Raw genomic sequence first — 19,203 nt, forward strand, 5'->3', positions numbered from 1 at the left:
TCCTCGTTCTAGACTGAGGCTCTTCTCCTTTCCAAATCCATTAGGAATATGGAAATCTGTGTAGACTTTACAGATATACATATCTTTTTTACTCTCTGGCTTAAAACTAGATAAGCTGATGTATCTTTCAAGGCACCCACTGTCAAATTTATTGCCATAAAGTTATTTTTGTATCATCTATCTTTTTAATGTCTGCATAATCTATAATCATATCCCCTCTTTGATTCTTCTCTCTTTTTTTCTTTTAATCAGTTTTGCCAGAAGTTTTATCCATTTTACTGAACTTTCAAAGAAGCACTTTTTTGGTTAGTGATATTTTTCTGTATTTTTTTGTTTCACTTTTATTGAACTCCACTTTTTTTCTTTTTTCTGCTTATCATGGTTTCATTTGCTCTTTTTCTAGTTTCTTTGGGTAGAATCGTAGATTACTGAGTTTAGAAATTTCTTCTTTTTTAATACAAACATTTAAAACTATACGTATCTCTGTAAGCATATTTTATGTGCCTCCCACACATTTTGAAATGTATTTTCATTTTCATTGAGTTCAGAATAATTTCTAATTTCCCTTGTGATTTCTTTTTGGGTTATTTAGAAATGTATTTAACTTCCAAGTATTTGGGGGATTTTCCAAATATCTTTTCTATTAATGATTTCTAGTTTAATTCCACCATGTAGAATACTTTGTATGATTTTAGTCCTTTAAAATTTATTGAGACTTCTGTTATAGGTCACAATTTGGTCTGTCATGGTGAATGTTCCATGTGTACTTGTAAAGACGTTGTATTCTATTGTTATTGGGTGGAGTGAAATAATATCAACTGTATCAGATTGGTTGATAACATTCAAGTTTTCTATATTCTTACTGATTTTTTAAACTTATTAATTCTGGGGCACCTGGGTGGCTCAGTCAGTTCAGCATCCAACTCTTGATTTCAGCTCAGTTCATGCATGATCTTAGAGTCATGAGATGGAGCCCCATGTCAGGCTCCACACTGGGCATGGAGCCTGCGTAGGAATCTCTGTCCCTCTCCCTCTGCCAATCAATCAATCAATCAATCAATCAATACTTGTTAATTCTGAGATTGTGCTGAAATGTACAATTATAATTTTTCCTTTCCTGTCAGTTTTTGCTTTGTGTATTTGAAGTTCTGTTGAAGAACATACACATTTAGAATTCATGTGTCTTTTTGATGAATCAACTTACCAGTATGAGAAGGTCCTTTTTATCCCTATAATATCCGTTGTTCTAAAGTCTACTCTGTTCTAACATTAAACAGCCTGCCCAGCTTTCTTTTCCATGGTATGTCTTTTTCCATTTGTTTACTTTTAATCTGTGTCTTAAATTTAGTTTCTTACAGGTAGAATATCATTTTTATATTTTTAGTCAACCTGCAATCTTTTCCTTTTAATTGGAGTGTTAAGATCCTTCCACTTAATGTAATTATTAGTATTTAAATTGCATTTAAATCTGGTTGGATTTAAATCTACCATATTGCTATTTGTTTTCTGTTTGGGCCATCTGTTTTTAGTTCCTTTTCCCTGCATTTTCTGCCTTCTTTTGGACTGAGTATTTTGTATGATCCCATTTTATTTCCACTTCTGGTTTGTTAGTGAATCTACTTTGTTGCCGTTGTTGCTCTAGGATGTATAATATATACATCTTTATTACAGTTTCTTTAAATATTATACTATTGCATGTATAACATAAGAACTTTATAATGATATATTCTTAATCCCTCTCTTCTATCCTTTGTGCTGCTGCTGTTGTTTGTTTTGATTCTACATATATGATGATCCTTGTAATACATTATTATCATTATTGCTTTAGTCAATTACCTTTTAAAGAAACATGAAAATGAGGAAAAATATTTTTATATTTATCCACCTCTTTGTCAGTTCTCTCTCTCCTCATTCACTTGTGTAAGAGTGCGTTTTTGTCTGATATAATTTTCCTTCTGCTTGAAGAGCTTTCTCTTAACATTCCTCCTAAACCTATGATAGATATACCGTATAGAGTATAGGTATTTGGTATATACTGCCGTATAGTATAGGTCTGTTGAATTCTCAAAGCTTTCGTTTTACTGAAAAATGCTTTATTTCACCTTCATCCTTGAAAGATTTTTTTCACTTGGTACATTTTCCCTAGAATTCTAGGTTAACTGCTCTTTTCTTTTAGTGCTTTAAGATGTCTTTCCACTGTCTTCTGGCCTCCTTCCATCATTCTTTGTTCCTCTGTACCTTTTTCTTAAAGGGCCAGATAGTAAATGTGTTAGGCTTGTAGGTCACGTCATATTTTAGGCTTATAGGTCATCTGGCCTTTGTTGCAACTACTCAACTTTGGTTTAGTATAAAAGCAGCAATAGATAATATGAAAGTAAATGAGTGTGGTTGTATTCCAGTAAAACTTATTTATATAAATCACATGACTGGCCCATGTGCTGTGGTTTGCTGAACCCTGCTCTCTAAGAACAAATCTCTTTTTGTCTGACTGCTTTTAAGATGTTTTCTTTATCATTGTTTTTTGGCATTTTGATGATGATAGTCCTTTTGCATGGTCCATGTTTATTATGCTTGATTTTGAGCTTTGTGGGTTTGGTGGTTTATTGTTTTTGTGAAATTTGGAGACATTTCAGTCATTATTTGTTTTAGATATTTTTCTCCCTCCCCACTTGGGACTCCAGCTGCACAGATGTGATCCTGCTTGATATGGCGCCACAGCCCACTCTCTGTTGATTCTGTTTCCTGCTCTTTTTCTTTCTATGCTTTATTTGAATAATTTCTGTTGCTATCTTAATAGTTCTCTGCTAATTCTTCTATAGTGTCTAATCTGTTAATTCCATTCGGTATATTTTTTCATTTCGTATATCATATTTTTCATCTCTGAAGATCCTATGTGGGCCTTATTGATGTATTCTCTTTCTCCCTTCATATGTTCATGTTTTTCTTTATATCCAGTTTATAATAGCTATCTTAAAAGCCCTGTCTACTAAATCCATCATCTCATTTATGTCTTTTTCAATTGATTGATTTTTCTCCCAGCTATGGGTCATATTTTTCTCCTTTCCATGGCTTTTTTTTTTTTAATTGGGTGCTAGATATTTTAAGTTTTGTTGTTGGATTTTGGATTTTTGTTTTATTCATGTAGCAGTGTTAGATATTGTTGTAGGATCAGTTTGAGCCCTTTAAGGATTGCTTTTAAGTTGTTTGAGGCAGATCCAGAGCAGATCCTTCTTTGGAAGGGGGGTGGGGAGATAGCCCCACTATTTCTGATTTATTCTGCTTTACTCTGCATTAGACTCAGTATGAGCTGTGACCTGGTGCTCTGCATATTATGAATTTTAGGAGAGTGTTTGGCCTGTTGCTTCTGGTGTTTTGTGTTGTTTTCCTCTGCCAGCTTGTTTTGCATGCAGAGATGACACTGTGCAGAAGACTCCAGAAGACCCTCTGCAAATATCTGGAGGCCTGTCTCTGTGCTGCCCCCTCCTCTCCAATGGTCTGCCCTGCAAACTCTAGCTGCCCAAACCTCCCTGAATTCTAATCTGTGTCTCCTTGACTCAGCAAGACTGCCAGGTTCTGTTTGGGTCCCCTTCCTCATGCCGCAGCTTGGAAGCTTTCTTCAGGCAATAAGCTTGGGCACTCGAGAGACTCACTTATTTCCATTCTTCCAGGGGTCAGAAAACTGCTGCAAATTGTCCAATATCTGAAAACCATTGTTCCTTACCTTCTGTATGATTTTCTAGTTGTTTGGAATGGGCCGATAGTTCCTGTAGCATTTAACCCTACATCTGCAGAAGCAGAGCTCTGATTACATCTTAACAGACACAGATAAATAACTGTTGATAAATGTACTTTTATTATTTATTTATGGGAACAGTGGATTCTTTTTTAAGAACTAAGAACTAAAAAACAGATTCATTTATTTCAAACTTCAGATTGTTTTCACATTTATTAAATAATGTTTTTAATTTCTCACTAGGGATTCTTAAAATAGATTATATTGTTATTTGATTAATACAATTCTTTATTTTTTCCTTAAGTCATAAAACCAAGAGTATAAACTAGTAGATTAGTATTTAATATTTGAATATTTGTATTTCTTATTTTCAAGGAGAAAATAATATGTAACTAAGACAAATTGATTGCTCTATTGTATTCAAAGCCTATGAGACCTTGATAAGGTTCAGAAATGGATAAGACACCACCAACAGATCACAGTGTGGTAGAATCACACACACAAACTGACTATAGTGTACGATAGGAGCCAATTACCTTTGGTGCCTAGAGAAAAAGAAATTAATTCTTACTGGGGTATGAGAACAGGCTTCAGTTGGAGGTGACATTGGAGCAGGGTCTTACAGAATGAATAGATACGGAAGAGTAGGAGGAATTAGACTAGAATGTTTCATTTTCTTCACTTCTATTTTTTGAACATATAAAGTTAATATATTAGTCAGTTATTCACCCAAGGAAGAGTTACCAGGCGTAATGAATAGTTTCATTTCAAGTCTTGGTTGTTAGTTTTCTGTTGCTGTGTAACAAATAAATTTAGTGATTTAAAAGCATTTATTATCTCAGTTTCCACGCTTTATGAGTCTGGGCAGAGCTTAACTTAGTCCTGTGCTCACGGTCTAACAATTCTTTGATTAAGGTGTCAACCAGTATGGCAGTGTCATCTGAGGCTCAGGGTCCTCTTCCACTAGTTATTCTTCCTCTTTACTAGTTATTGGCAGAATTCAGTTTCCCGTGGTTGTAGGGCTGACTGAGTTCCTGGGCTCCCAGAGGCTGTTTGCTTTCCCTGCCTGTCCTGCACACCACAACATGGCTGTTTGATTCTTCATGAGCAGCAGGAGAGCATCTCGGCGGTTTCTAATGTATTGATCTCTTTGACTTCTATCTCTGATATATAGACTCTCTTTTAAAGGGCTCACCTTATTAGGTCAGCCCCTCCTCCCAGGATAATCTTGTTTTTGATTAACTGAACGTCAACTGATTAGGGACCCTAATTATATCTTCAGAATCCCTTCATCTTTGCTACATAATGTAACCTAATCATAAGAGAGATAGCCCATCTAATTTACAAGTTCCGTCCACACTCAAGGAGAAGGGATTAGATGGGGAATGTACACTAGGGAGAGGGAATCTGGGGGCTGACTTAGAATTCTGCTGACCACAGTTTGATTTATACTATTAATATAATTTGGAGACTACAAATTATATTTTATAGAGAAGATATAGAGAGACTGGAAATACTAATAAACCAGCACAGATCAAACAGTTGAAAACAAACAGCTGTTTTCTAAAGTTATTAGACTAGTAGCTTCAGTATATTGTATTTTTTTTCCTTTACTTAAAATATAGTTTAACTGAACTGATGTGATCATTCTATTTTAAGAAAAGAATTTCATCGAAACTTTGAAAATTTTTCATTTGCTTCCCAGTAAACACGTGCAATTTTGAAAATCCTCAGTTTCTTCTTTGGACATAATTTTAGTGCTTAGATCTATGCTCCATTAACTATTTTGCAGTTCTATGGTAATGTTCTCCTAGCAACATGAAAGGGGAGGCTGAATATTCTGCACAATTGGCAGTGCAGTGTTGCTTAGCTACCTATCTTTTTAATTTGAAATATTAGGCATTTCAATAATAGGTAGCCCTTAAGCTCTTAAGTGTTTGCTCATGACACAGTGCAGTGTTTTATGTGTGCTTTTCACCTTTGTATTATAGCTGTTATTGTGAAAGTTTTTAAAAAAATAGTGTATTTAATAGCAGTCAGTAGAGTACTTTAACTACATAAAATCAGTCATTTTATGAGAAATTCTAATATGGACACAAATGAAATTATAAGCTATATTTTAATATGAACTTACCTTAAATGCAGCTGTACTACCAAATGCAATAATTATACCAATCTGTCATTTGATTGCAAGGAAAATCATTGTAGAATGTCTAAAATATTACCTATAGTTGTTTTAAAAATAGCAATCTTGTTATACTCCAGCAGTATCATTAAATACATACTGAAAAAGCACTTTATTATATTATGTTGCTGTCATGCTATTCATGTTACGTTTTCTTAAACTTAGGATACCAAGTACTAAACAGTATTACTGCAGTGCATCTCCTAATTTGGAAAAGATGAGTATATGAAGATTCTTCTAAGTGGATTCTTTCAATAGAAGTTTTTCCTATATATTCCCTTCCCCCTACACACACAAAAAATAATTAAAGAAATACATATCCATTGTAGAAACGTATTTTCAAAAGTATATAGAAGTTTAGAGGAGAGATTAAAACTACCTAATTCTATTTCATCCAGAGAAACTCTATTAAGACCTTAATATATTCCTTTTCTTTGAATATTGTTATAGAAGATCATATTTCATACTTAATTTGAATCTTGCTTTTACTTTCTTATTATTACAGCATAAGTGTGTTTCCAAATCATTAAAATTGTTTGAAAACATTTTGATTACTATTTATGTAGATGTACCATATTTCCTGTATTATTGTTTATATGGATTGTTTCCTGTTTTTTTATTATGTAAATAACACTGAGAAGAAAATCTTTGTGCAAAACCTTTGTCAGCATTTCTGAGTTTCTTAATGTAGCTCAGAGTGTAACAGTTCCTCTGAATGAAAAAATACAAACATTTTAAAGACCTCTAAACATGTTAATAGATTATTTTTCTGGAAAGTTGACCATCCTCATTAACATTTACTAGTGTAATTTTTAAAAGATGAAGAAATAGTTAATATATTATTTTTAATTTGTTTTTATGATCAAGAAGATTGAATTTTTTCAGTGTTAATTAGCCATTTGTAATTATTTTGTGAAAATTTTCATTTCCTTATTCCATTTATTAATAAATCTTTGTGTCTATTGATTTTGGGGAGATCTTCATGTACTAAACTTATCCCCCTTTCTATCATATTTTCCCATTTATTCACCTTTTGGTTTGTACACTTTGCAAAACACAGAGCTTTCAAAAAGTTCTTTTAAAAATCTCTTCACCTTGGGGCGCCTGGGTGACTCAGTCGTTAAGCGTCTGCCTTCGGCTTAGGTCATGATCCCAGGGTCCTGGGATCGAGCCCCGCATCGGGCTCCCTGCTCAGCGGGAAGCCTGCTTCTCCCTGTCCCACTCCCCCTGCTTGTGTTCCCTCTCTCACTGTGTCTCTCTCTGTCAAATAAATAAATAAAATCTTTAAAAAAAAAATCTCTTCACCTTTTGGTTTTATTTTCATTTATTGCTTTTAGATTTATAAATCCCTTTAGTGTGCAGATTCTCCTACATTTTATCTCTTTTTACTCCATTCACCTGTGGGTGGGCACTGACTCAAGCTAGTAGAAGCTTCTTGTCTCAAATCCCAGCTCACAACTGGGCATTTACAGAGTGAATCTTTGTAGCCCTAGATGCTTGCTACACCCAGAGGGCATCCATTCTTTCAGCAGTGTTTCCCAGTTGCTCCAGTTCTGGCTGGTCAGCAGCAAACTAACCTGTAAATCTCCACCATCGTGGATCTTCCATCACCTTCCTTCTGCCTTTCAACAATGCCTGGCTTTTCTCATCACCTGACTTTGCTCTGCTCTTCACCAACCCAAATATGACACGTTGTTCACGGGCCAGCTTTCCCAAGAAGTCCTTTCTGAGTCAGCTCGCAGGCCCTTGGCCTCGTGTGTTCTGCTCCCCACAATGAGTTTCTTCTGCCACTGCTCTCCACTGGTACTTTTTTTTTTTTTTTTTTAAAGATTTTATTTATTTCTTTGTCAAGAGAATGAGAGAGAGAGAGCAAGCAGGGGGAGCTGCAGGCAGAGGGAGAAGCAGGCTCCCTGCTGAGTAAGGAGCCTGATGTGGGACTGGATCCCAGGGCCCCAGGATCATGATGTGAGCTAAAGGCAGACGCTTAACCGACTGAGCCACCCAGGCATCCCTCTCCACTGGTACTTTTAACATAGCTACCATTAGAATGTGTCCCTAGGTGCCACTTTACAAAGAAAATTTTAAAAAAACCTTTCTACATCTAATATTTTTACATCTAATTCTAAACATGTAAAGTGTATTTTGGTTTATAATGTTGGGCTAGCAACAAAACTGTTTTTTCCAAATGTTAATCCAGAGCACCAGTAAGAATATTTTCTTGCCCACTTTTTTGTGATAGCTCTTTTATCATGTACTGAATTCTTGGCTACTGGGCTTGATTGCCTGCTTTCTATTCTGTTGCATTGATCTTTCTATTTTGCATGAGAACAACATTTTAGATTAGTTTTATCATATCCTTTTTTATATTCTGGTCTGTTTACTCATTTTTATAGGGTAACTTGGATTGTTTACCTTACATCTCATGTTATGGCTATTTCTGTTATTTTATGTTTTTTATTGCTGTTGTGAATGGAATTTTTTTTTTCTGTTCTGTTTTTTTGACTCATTTTTGGTAACATATTCAAAGTTTTTTTAATATTTATCTCAAATCTGAGCTCTTGGGGCGCCTGGGTGGCTCAGATGGTTGGGTGTCTGCCTTCGGCTCAGGTCATGATCCTGGGGTCCTGGGATCGAGCCCCACATCAGGCTCCAGGCTCAGCGAGGAGCCTGCTTCTCCCTCTCCCTCTGCCTCTCTCCCTGCTCATGCTCTCTCTCTCTCTCTCTGTATCTCTGTGTCTCAAATGAATAAATAAAAAATCTAAAAAAAAAAAATCTGAGCTCTTTATTTTTCATAATTATGAATTTATTTTGTAGAGTTGATATCTAATCATAATATTTGCAGATGAAAATTTACTTCTCCTTACTGGAACTTATGTCTAGATTGGCTAGAAATTCCAGAGCACTATTAAGTAATAATGTTAACAGTGGATATTCTTGTCACAGGAAAACTAAAATCATAGTTAAGGAAAAACTATGGTCAATTTTATATTTAGCAAATTACAGTAAAAAGTAAAGCATCTTCAATTATCCTACATTAGATTAATTGCTTTGCAAATTTACCATGAGTAGGGTGCATCAGAATCCTGGGAGATGTTCATTTCCCCAGCAGGGGGCAACATCTGGGTAACACTAATTACTAACTTTAAAAGGAAAGGAGCTAGACATCTGGTCTAGATTGCAATTGAGAGGAGGAAGGCTAGAGGTAGCTAAGTGAATTAGTCTCTGGGTTCCCCTATTTCATTTCCGGGAGAGCAGTTCCTGGCATGGTGGCAATTGGAGTCAGTCTGTTTCCAGGAAGACCATAAGAGAGAACTGGAAGAGCATCAATATAGCTCCTTTACTGGGGAGGTTATGCAAAGAATATTCATGAAATTTATCTCTAGAAGACGTATAGCAGGTATTTTTCCTGGATGGCTTCATCAGAGTCTGGCTCTAGATAACTGTTCAGGTGTGACAGATGCTTTGTGAAAGTTAGATGAGTTAATGGGGCTGGATTTCTTATTCAAGGAGGGTCAGAGGAGATTATCTTGTCAGACCACCCCCCCCCACCTCAGCAGAGTTCATGGTGGACAAGAGGTTGATTAGTTGCCCTTTATGCTGTTCTTATTTGTACCATTCCTGCAGAAATCTGAAGCCACAAGTATGTAGATGGGAACTTTATTTTCTTATGATAATAAAGGATCAGGGTGTTTCCTTCCACATTAATTACATCAGTGGTTGTATTCCATAGCTTTTGATGCATAATAAACCACTCTAAAACTTAGTGGCTTACAGTATCAACCATTTTCTTAGCTCATAATTCTGCAAGTTGACAGTTTAGGCCAAGTTTAACTGGGCAGTTCTATTCTCGGCTGAGTTCCCTCATGAGTCTATGGGCAGTCCTGGGTTGGTTAGGCCGGTCTGCTTCTGGGAGTTGGCTGGTTCTTGTCTGGGGAATCTGACTTCTTCTCCACATGATGTCTTTGCCTCCAGAAGCCTTGCCTAGATTTTTTTCTCATGGTGGTAGCAGAGTCTGAGAGAGCAGAAGCAAGCAAAGCCTTGGAATTAGGAAACTTGCTTGTGTTGCATTTTGTCGACCAAAAGATGTCACAAGGATATAAATTCCATTTCTTGGTGAGAGTTGCTATAACAGCACATATTGCAAAGGGCATGGATACAAGGGAAGTATGGAGAATTGGGCCTTTTTTTGCCACCAATCTGCCACAATTAGGTGAATGAAGGACTCAAAGATGTGCTTAGGGCACTCTTCCCTTGTCAACGTGGATTTTAATTTTGCTCCCTTTTTATCTCAGCCTGTTGCCCTTGTATCTTGTATATTTTTCTCTTCGTACCATTCTTTTATTTTCAATTTCTTGTGCATCTTTATTCAAGTCAATGCCAAACAAAATTTTTCTAAAATGATCTTTTGGTTCCTGATTGCATCTTATTCTGAGATATGTTCTCTGCATCTTCAGGATATTTCTTTATTGTGTGTGGGTGTATTTTTACTCATAGACCTCTCCGTGTTTTTTCCTTTTTCTTAGAACGCTGTTGGTATGTGCCAACAGAGTATGTGGATGCTTCTCCCTATCTACTTCAGTTTGAATGCCTTCTCAGACCTGCATCTGAAGAATAATTTGTTATACGTTTCCTGTGATTGGCAGGCAGTCATCAAATGTGGTTTTGCTAAACTAAATGAGGATCCGAGGATCCTCTGTTACCACGCTACCTATGTATGTCTGGTTTGGGGGCACTTTAAAATGGTGAAGTGTATGGAAAAACCTGTTTCTTAACATGCGCTACTACAAGGATTTTTCCTATATTTTCCCTTCTCTTCAGAGCTTTTCATGTGGATATTGAAACTTCTTAGATGCAGTGAACCATTGTCAGTCCCCCTCTACCTTCTGACTTGTTCTTTACTGGGAACTGTATTCAGATGGTAAAGAGATTTGCCATTGGGGGGATAGGAATGAGTTACACTACTTTGGCTGCCTCATCAAGCCACCCTTCTACTCTGAAACACAATCTCTTGAATAGCAGGCAGGAAAAAGGAGAGAGCAGAAGTCCCTTTCTCAGTTGACAGAATTATTGTGTTTCCCAGTGCAAAGCAATCCTTTTTCAGAAAAGCAGGCCACTATTAATTTGTTTGCAGACCTGGTTTCTAGGACTTTCAGATAGTGAAATTATCTGAGGTTTCTCATCAGAGGTTAAATTCATTCTAGTAGGATGTGCTCTTGTCTTTCTGTGTCTTCATATGTATTTTCCTCAGAAGATGGGAAAGGCTGCACTGGAAGATTCTACGTAGATGCCATGTTAAGCTAAGAGTCCAAGTTGTATTTAATTAATAATTCATTTGCCATTTTCTGTTAATCAAAAATACGTAATACAATAAAAAATATAGCAACTGCAAATAGCCATTTTGAAAGCTGAGATTTGCTGCTCTTTGTTAGTCTGTACAATGTTATACTGTAAATAAATACAAAATTCCATTATAATTTTGGAGTGATTACATACATTTCTTAGTCCTCCATTATTATATTCAAAGCTCTAGCACTTTGCTCTTCTCTCTGGTCCTCTCTTGGGCATCAGTGGTCTAAATATGGGACACATCTTATTGAAGGAACCAGGAAGCAATGCCTCCAGAATTCTCTGAGCCAGTCTTTGGAATAATAGATCAAAATAGCTGCCAGGACCAGTCTTGGGAGAAATGATAGTGACTTCCAAAGAAGCTTTCGTTGTCTTCTTCCTGGCAACTATTTCTGGCTAAGTTTAAGATCTAATGGTACAACTCTGACCTCAAGGAATCCATCTCATTGGAAAGTAACTAGAGTTTCTACAGCTGCAGAACTAAGATTGCTATTAACTACTTGATTATTATTTCAGTAATCTCTAATGAATCATAGAGCTTAAATGATGTTCACCTTTTTTTTTTTTTTTAAAGCATGAGTTGGTTTAAATACTATCTGAAAGTTACAGTATTTTTAAACTCTTGAAAGTTCGCATCACCTGAACTCTTTTAGCACTGAAATTCATTAAATTGGTTTATGGAATAATCGTCTGTATTGTATATTATAGCCTGTCCTTCTATAGGTAAGAGTTTAATGCCAGATTTTGATAATATTTATTTAAATTTTTTAAAGCATGAACCTGTGTGTGTGTGTGTGTGTGTGTGTGTGTTTTCAAATACCATCTAAATCCGAGACTCCTAGTTATTGGGGAAAATGTGAATCTTGTTGCCCCAATTAGGTCAGTACTCTTAAACTGAATTTCCAGAGTACATCTGCAAACTATTGTATAAAGGTGTGCTTCCTGGGGCGCCTGGGTGGCTCAGTCGGCTAAGCCGCTGCCTTCGGCTCAGGTCATGATCCCAGGGTCCTGGGATCGAGCCCCACGTCAGGCTCCCTGCTTGGTGGAGAGCCTGCTTCTTCCTCTCCCTCTCCCTGCTGTTCTGCCTACTTGTGCTCTCTCTCTCTGTCAAATAAATAAAATCTTTAAAAAAAAAAAATAAATAAAGGTGTGCTTCCTCTAATAACTAATAATGACAACCTTTTCCCCATTTATGGAAAAAGAATTTTTGGTTTAGCTTTTTCAACCCTTTGGCATGGATTACAAATTGTTTGAATAATAGAAAATAAACATGACAAAAACCAAGCAGTAGTAAATCATGTTTAATTCACTCACTTGTTTTTCATTGTCACATGCTTGTGATATCTACCTTCCCTGTCCTTAATATAACTATGCTTTATATTAATCTAGATTTTCTACTGGAATTAAATTAAGATTTTTCATAGTGTTTCACAAAAGCTCTTCCATCTGAAATGCCACTGGACTTACCATCTTATAAGAGACTAGAGGGAAAGAACCTCTGTCATCATCATTTCACATATGATCAGAGCCATTGCAGAGTTTTGAATAGAAAGTAACATGAGGAAGAATTGGATTACAATATTTTTGGTGTTTGGGGAGTTTTCTGGAAGGAGTGGGAGGGGGTGAGAATAGACTTAAGAGTTAGGGTAGCACGTAACCACTGTAAACAGTATTGTCAGTTGTGTTTATATTATGTGGTTGATTAAAACTCTAGCGTGATATGAAAACAGTAAGGTTGATTTCTCTGTTAGTTTGACCAGTTAATTTTGAATTGAAATTTATACAAAAATCAGATTGTTTCAAACATTGTTCCTCATAACTAACAAACATAAAAGAAAGTTATCTAAAAAGTACTCTGAGTTTCAAATCATCACTTTTCTAGGTAGGAACAGGTAGTTATAGACTGACTACATTCTCAGAAAACACATCATTGTTGTAATTATGCATTCATTCATTCCCAGGAGGTCTGTGTTACTATGCCCATTTTACAGATTCAGAAATTCAGAGTGGTGAAGTGGCTTCACAGGTAACATGGACTTTAAGTGTTAAAACTAAACTTTGAACCCAAAACAGTTGTTTCTAAATCCCATGCTCTTTGAACCACACCACACTGAGCCCTCGTTTTTAAATTATTTATTTAATTTTTTTAAATGACAAAAGTAATGTGTGCTTAAACAATACCTATATGCATACATATGAGGCTTTTATTATTATACAAATATGTTTACATATTTTATAAATATATATTTGTATTTTAAGAAAATGTGTCTAGCAGCAATATGATTGATAGATGGAAAAGAGAGGGCATCTTGGAGGAAGAGAAGCTAGTTAGGACACTATTTCAGTGATCCTGACAAGAAATGACAAGAGCTAGAACCAAGGTAGTGGCAGTGGTAATAGAAAACTTAGAAAGGACAGACATGACAGCGAGAAAACCTGTAAGAGTTAGGAACTCGTGGAAATGGGAAGGTCTGAGAGTTGGGGGAGCTAAGAATGACTTCCAGTTTTATCACTTTGGCAACATGGTGATGCCCCCCGTATGGATGGAGTGATGGAAAACAGGGAAGAAAACGGAATTGGGTGGAGGACTCAGGAATGAATTTGCTCTTGGCTATAGTAAAGTTTGTGATCCTTTAGAATATCCAAGTAGAGATGTCCGTTAATTGTACGTAAACCTAGGGTTTAGCGTAGAGTTCCATGTTAGTGATATAAATTTGGGAATCATAAGCTTGCTGACAGAGGTCAAAACCAGGGTACAGGTGTTACCCAGAGAGATTATTTATATAAAGGGAGAGAATAAATGGCTAAGGGCAGAGCTCTAGACAACACAAGCATTTAAGGAGCAAAGAAGACTGAAAAGGAATGGTTAGGGAAGTAGGGGAAAAACCTGGGGAGAGTATCACTGAAGCCAAGAGAGGAGAATTTCAGAAGAGAAGGAAGAAGTTGCAGAAAGATCACCTAGTTGAAAACCAGGCATTTCCATAGATAACTTCTCCATTTATAAAATTAAAAGAAAAATAGAGTTTTGTTGTATCAAAATATTCTTTTGAATTCTTTTAGTGGGTTTATAATGTTGTATACATTAAGCAATTATACTAGCATGGCCCTTACTGACGAATTCTGGTTGATTTGACTTGATTTGTTTTATATTTAAGCTTGCCTGCCTGCCTACCTGCCTTCCTTCTTTCCTTCCTTCTCTCCCTCCCTTCCTCCCTGCCTGCCTCCTTTCTTCTTGTAATGTGATGAGCTTAGGATTGAGTAAAGAACATTAGGTGTCCTATATATGGGAAACCAAACTATAAGGTGCAGATACCTCTAAGAGATTTATGAACCTTCCTTGGCTAGTTTACATGGTGACTAAAGAAAATTTTAGATTACAGTTCTCTTTACTCAATTCTACTCTAAAATATGATTCTAGGGGCCTCTAGGTGGTACAGTCAGGCGACCGACTCTTGGGTTCAGCTCGGTTCATGATCTTGGGTTGTGGGATTGAGCCCTGTCTTGGGCTCCACGCTTAGCGCCATGGAGTCTGTTTGGGTTTCTCTCTCTCCCTCTGCCCCGCCCCCCATCACGCGCATGTTCTCTCTCTCTCTCTCAAATAAATAAATCTTAAAAAAAAATATGATTCTCATATCATAACTATCCTTACAATCTTGGCCAGTAGTTTAGGAAGTAAACCTCATAAAAAGATCATAGTTACAGACCTCCAATTTCAGGAACATAACGTAGCTGTTGCAATGACAACTAAAGGGAAAAGACTGATCTGCCTTTCCTTGCTGGACAAAGAAATATACAGGACACTTGGCTGGGTGTTGAGGGGTAGGGAATGGACAAAGGGATATAAAATGAATACAGCCAGACATTTCCCCCTGGAATTTTGCAAGGAGATAACCAATAAAGATAATTATGTTACTCGATAGAAGTAAGAGTAGAAGGAGCTACACATTCAAAGAAAAGAATATAGCAGGTGGGAAAATCTGAAGGAGTTGGCATTTTAGTTGGTGAATTTCAAATAGGGTTCAGAATGGAGTAAGGAACATTCTGTCTCAAGGGCTTACCATGACCAAAGGTATGGGCCCCCAAACAAGTATTTGTTGAATATCAGAACAAATGGAATTGGATAGCATTTGTTTTTCCAGTGACTTAATCAGTATAATATACGTATGTCTCCTGTGTGCCAGGCACCGTGACAGGGGGTGCTGGGAGTACAAGCAAGATGACCCTCATAGAGTTATAGTCTAGTGGGAGAGACAGACAAAACCAACAAACTAATGAATATATAAATTCAAAGTGAGAAGGACTAGTAGGCTACTGAAGAGCTTGGGTGAAGAGAGCTGTTTGGCTGGGTAGTCAAGGAAGCCTCTTTGAAGAAACAAAATGGCGTCTGAAACTGACCTTTGTAAGAACCACATTGAAATATTTACCCAGTTAGAAGCTTTTGTTGTTGTTGCTGTCCTAATACACTTAATTTGGCTAAATTACTTCCCCTTCAAACACAGCCTGTGAAATTTCTGTTTCCCATCAGTATTTGTTTGACCCATTATTGTTAAGTTTACCGTGTCCTCTTTGTTTTGCAGAAACCAAAGCTGAAAGATTGGCATCCTCCTGGGGGTTTTATTCTGGGATTGTGGGCACTCATTATAATGGTTTTCTTCAAAACTTATGGAATCAAGCATATGAAGTTCATTTTCTAGACGTGATGTGTGAAGAAGATGGCATGGAAGACTGCAACCTTGGATAAAGTTTTATGTCATTATACGTTTTAAAAAATACATTGTTCTTGTGTGAATTGGGCAAAAAGTATAGGGAAACTAAATTTGAATGAACTATTGATTTTATAACTTAAAGATAAATAACTGTTAATGCAAATGCTAAGTGGCACTAACTATACTTGTTTTTTGTTGTGCATGTTATTAAAAAGATTGGACAAAGATCAGAGTATATTTAATGGCTGTTTTTGAAAATAAAAATTTCCCCTAATCTTACCCCCTTTTCATTCGGAAAAGAAAAAAATGTGAAGACATTTAAATTCTCACTAGCAGAGGTAATTTCTTGTCAGGAATTTTGTGTGTGTCCTCCTAGTCTTTTTTTTTCAATGTACATATTTTTTTCCTAAATAGAGATCGTATAGAATATTTCACTCTGTAACTTTTCATTTTACAATATGTTATCAACCCTTTCCCTCTCCTTGGACATTTTTCAGAACACAGTGTGAATGGTTGCACAGTATCCATTTTATGAATGTACAGTAAGTTATTTAACACTCTTCTGTTGTTGGACCTACTTACCTTGTTCTCAGAATCTTCCTTTGGTTGATTCTTCAGTGGGTTAGTATTTTACTGTCAGCCATTCATGGAATTCTGCAGCTTTAATTATAAGTAAATATAAAAAAATGAGTTCCTTAACTTATGGTACTGATAGTCTTTGGGACCTTATTTGCTGTCAGTTTGCCTGGAAAATATAAGACCTTTGAGAATTTCATATTATTGACTGCTCAAGAGAAACAGACCCCATCATTTTACATTTCTAAGCATTCTGTGATCCTCAAGAATTGATTACCTCCTCTTCAATTTCCATATTGAAAGAGACATTTCATTCTGTTTAAGGTGAACCTTGTCACTGGCTGGGTCTGTACTTTTCCTGAGATAATCCCATAGAGTGGATGAGAGTGGATGACTGTCTGGAAAGGTCACACGTAGAACCCTGCCTTTTTGTTTGATGCATCACTTAAGGCAGAAAAGACCCTTTTGCTCTCCAAGAAGATTTAAGAATTCACATGAACTTCATCACTGATTTCTTTTAGCTCATCAGCCATCTGCCTGTCTTTCTCATAACTGGCAATAGTATTGAGATTGTGTTTTGCCATCAGCCCCAGATATTGGTTTTTTTTTTGTTGTTGTTGTTTTGCATATCAGGGGGGAAAAACCATGAAAGTTGAGTGTTCATGTCCCACAGGATACCTTTTTGTATTTTATCTGTTTTTTTTTTCCCCAAGAATTTATGTGTTAATCTTTATTCATTACAAAGATCTGATTTATAATTATAGGTAACATTAAGAAGACAACTCTTCCTCCACAATAAAACCTCATAAAATTAATATTCCTTAGGATTTGTTTTCCTTTTAACACTTAAAATATTGCCCTTTAATTACATGCAAAATGGTCGTACACTTCACGGGCAGAGGATTAATTGTTAACTCTCAGGTTAGAACAAATGATATTAAGGCTTTTTGCCTGCTCTGAATCTTCATTTGAATTGATCTTTTTATTGGTGTACTCGATGAATTCAGATATTTTATCTGAATAAATGGAGAGGGATTCTTTTGTACATAGAGGGGAAAACAAACCTACTCTTGACTAGCCAGATCATAGTAGCACTAAGAGACAGAAAAGGTTGACCAGAGCACCCTGCAAACACTTACACAAGGTCATGAACACTAGGGTGAGGCGGAGCTACTTAGCGTCAAAAGGAAATATGATTGATCTTGAGCCAAAGTAATTTAGTTTGAATATAATGAAATACACCCTGACGGTAAAGACTGCTGGAAAGTATAAGGCTTCCTCTCCAGAGGCTGTAGAAGGTGCCCTTCTTAGTTAAAACCAAACTGGGAAAAGTAATACTGGATATAATATACAGGATTAATTTTGCCCAGGCAGAGTTTCAAAGGGCAGTTATTTCTCTTTCTGTTTCATTATTGAATTTTCAGAATATAGTTAAAGCAGAAAGCTTAATCTATGTTAAATGTTCAGCTCATAACCATAATGTTTTTACATAAAGTATATTCTGCTTTCAATAATAAGTAAATCCGCTGCATGTGGTAAGTGGGTAATATTGTAAATGCAATTAAATAGTCCAGACTTCAAATTATACCAGAAAAGCGCATCCTTAAATATACTCTGGAGCCACAAAGAGCTGAACAATGGAAAGGGGTTTTCTTCTTGCCTTTCTCACAGTGTTGTTGTGAGGATCAGATGAGATAATGTTATGACTAAACACTTTGGAAATTGTTAATATATGGTGGTGCTATTTTCCTTATTTTAGCTTAGGAAGATACCAACAGGGAAGTTAATGATCCCACTGTCCCTTGTTCTGCTGCACTTACTTACCTGTATAAGCTACTTAACGTGCTTCTTGTTCTCTTTGGTGTTCTTTTTCTCCCCCTCCCGCCTTGGTGTCCTTTGGGGGAGACGAAGAATATAGATAAATGGGTCCCGGCACACATGGCCTGACCTTTTAGGGGAGGGACAGGATATAATGATGCCATTCGGCAAAGGCAGCCTGCAGGAGAAAAAGAAACCAAATGATGTGGATTTTAAAATTATGAAAGGCATTCATTTGCAGTTTATGAAAGGGAAATGTAGTTTGGATGCAAAGCTGATTAAATTGGATCAAGAAAAATTGGAATTAAATACATAAAATAATGCATGCATTTATGGTTTCAATTTTTTTATATCCTCAGCTAGTTGAAAATGATGATTCCCACAACAAGCATAACTCAGCTTGTTTCTGCTTACCGAGTATTTTCTACTATGGTATATGTTGATAACATTTCTTCCATTATGTAGGTTGTATAGCAGAGTTACAGTTACTGTGGGAATCATAATTTGAAATTTTGACTCGTATGTTTCTGGAATCTTTACAACAAATGTTACATTAACATACAACTTTTTCCATTGATTTTACCAAAATTTAAATCCATCTGTAGCAGTTTCTGTTTTAACTTGTGAAAGAAATATTTTATAAACATACCACAAGGTATGTCTACAAAATAATGAGATCAGCATCCATTTTGGCTCTCTGAGGTCAGCCTCATTACTTCATTGTCGCATCTTTTACCCGAGGGCATTTCCCACAAAGGAAGTGTTCTCCGGGATCGCCGTTCTGTTGCTGCCTGTCCCATCTGCACACGTCCTTGCCTTGTAAATACGAAAGTCTTTCC

At 36.4% G+C, this 19,203-nt stretch overlaps 1 protein-coding gene across 1 annotated transcript in view; it reads left to right on the forward strand.

The window, feature by feature from the left end:
- PIGK (phosphatidylinositol glycan anchor biosynthesis class K) overlaps window positions 1–18,821 on the forward strand; it is a 110,869-nt gene extending 92,048 nt beyond the window's left edge. The window contains exon 11 of the mRNA XM_032425659.1: window positions 15,842–18,821. Coding sequence (XP_032281550.1) covers window positions 15,842–15,958 — 117 coding nt within the window. The 3' untranslated portion in view covers window positions 15,959–18,821. The remainder of the gene's footprint in view (window positions 1–15,841) is intronic.
- The last annotated feature ends 382 nt before the right edge of the window (window positions 18,822–19,203 follow it).

This window comes from Phoca vitulina, unplaced genomic scaffold, assembly GCF_004348235.1.
Source record: "Phoca vitulina isolate PV1807 unplaced genomic scaffold, GSC_HSeal_1.0 scaffold2, whole genome shotgun sequence".
NCBI classification, from domain to species: Eukaryota; Metazoa; Chordata; class Mammalia; order Carnivora; family Phocidae; genus Phoca; species Phoca vitulina.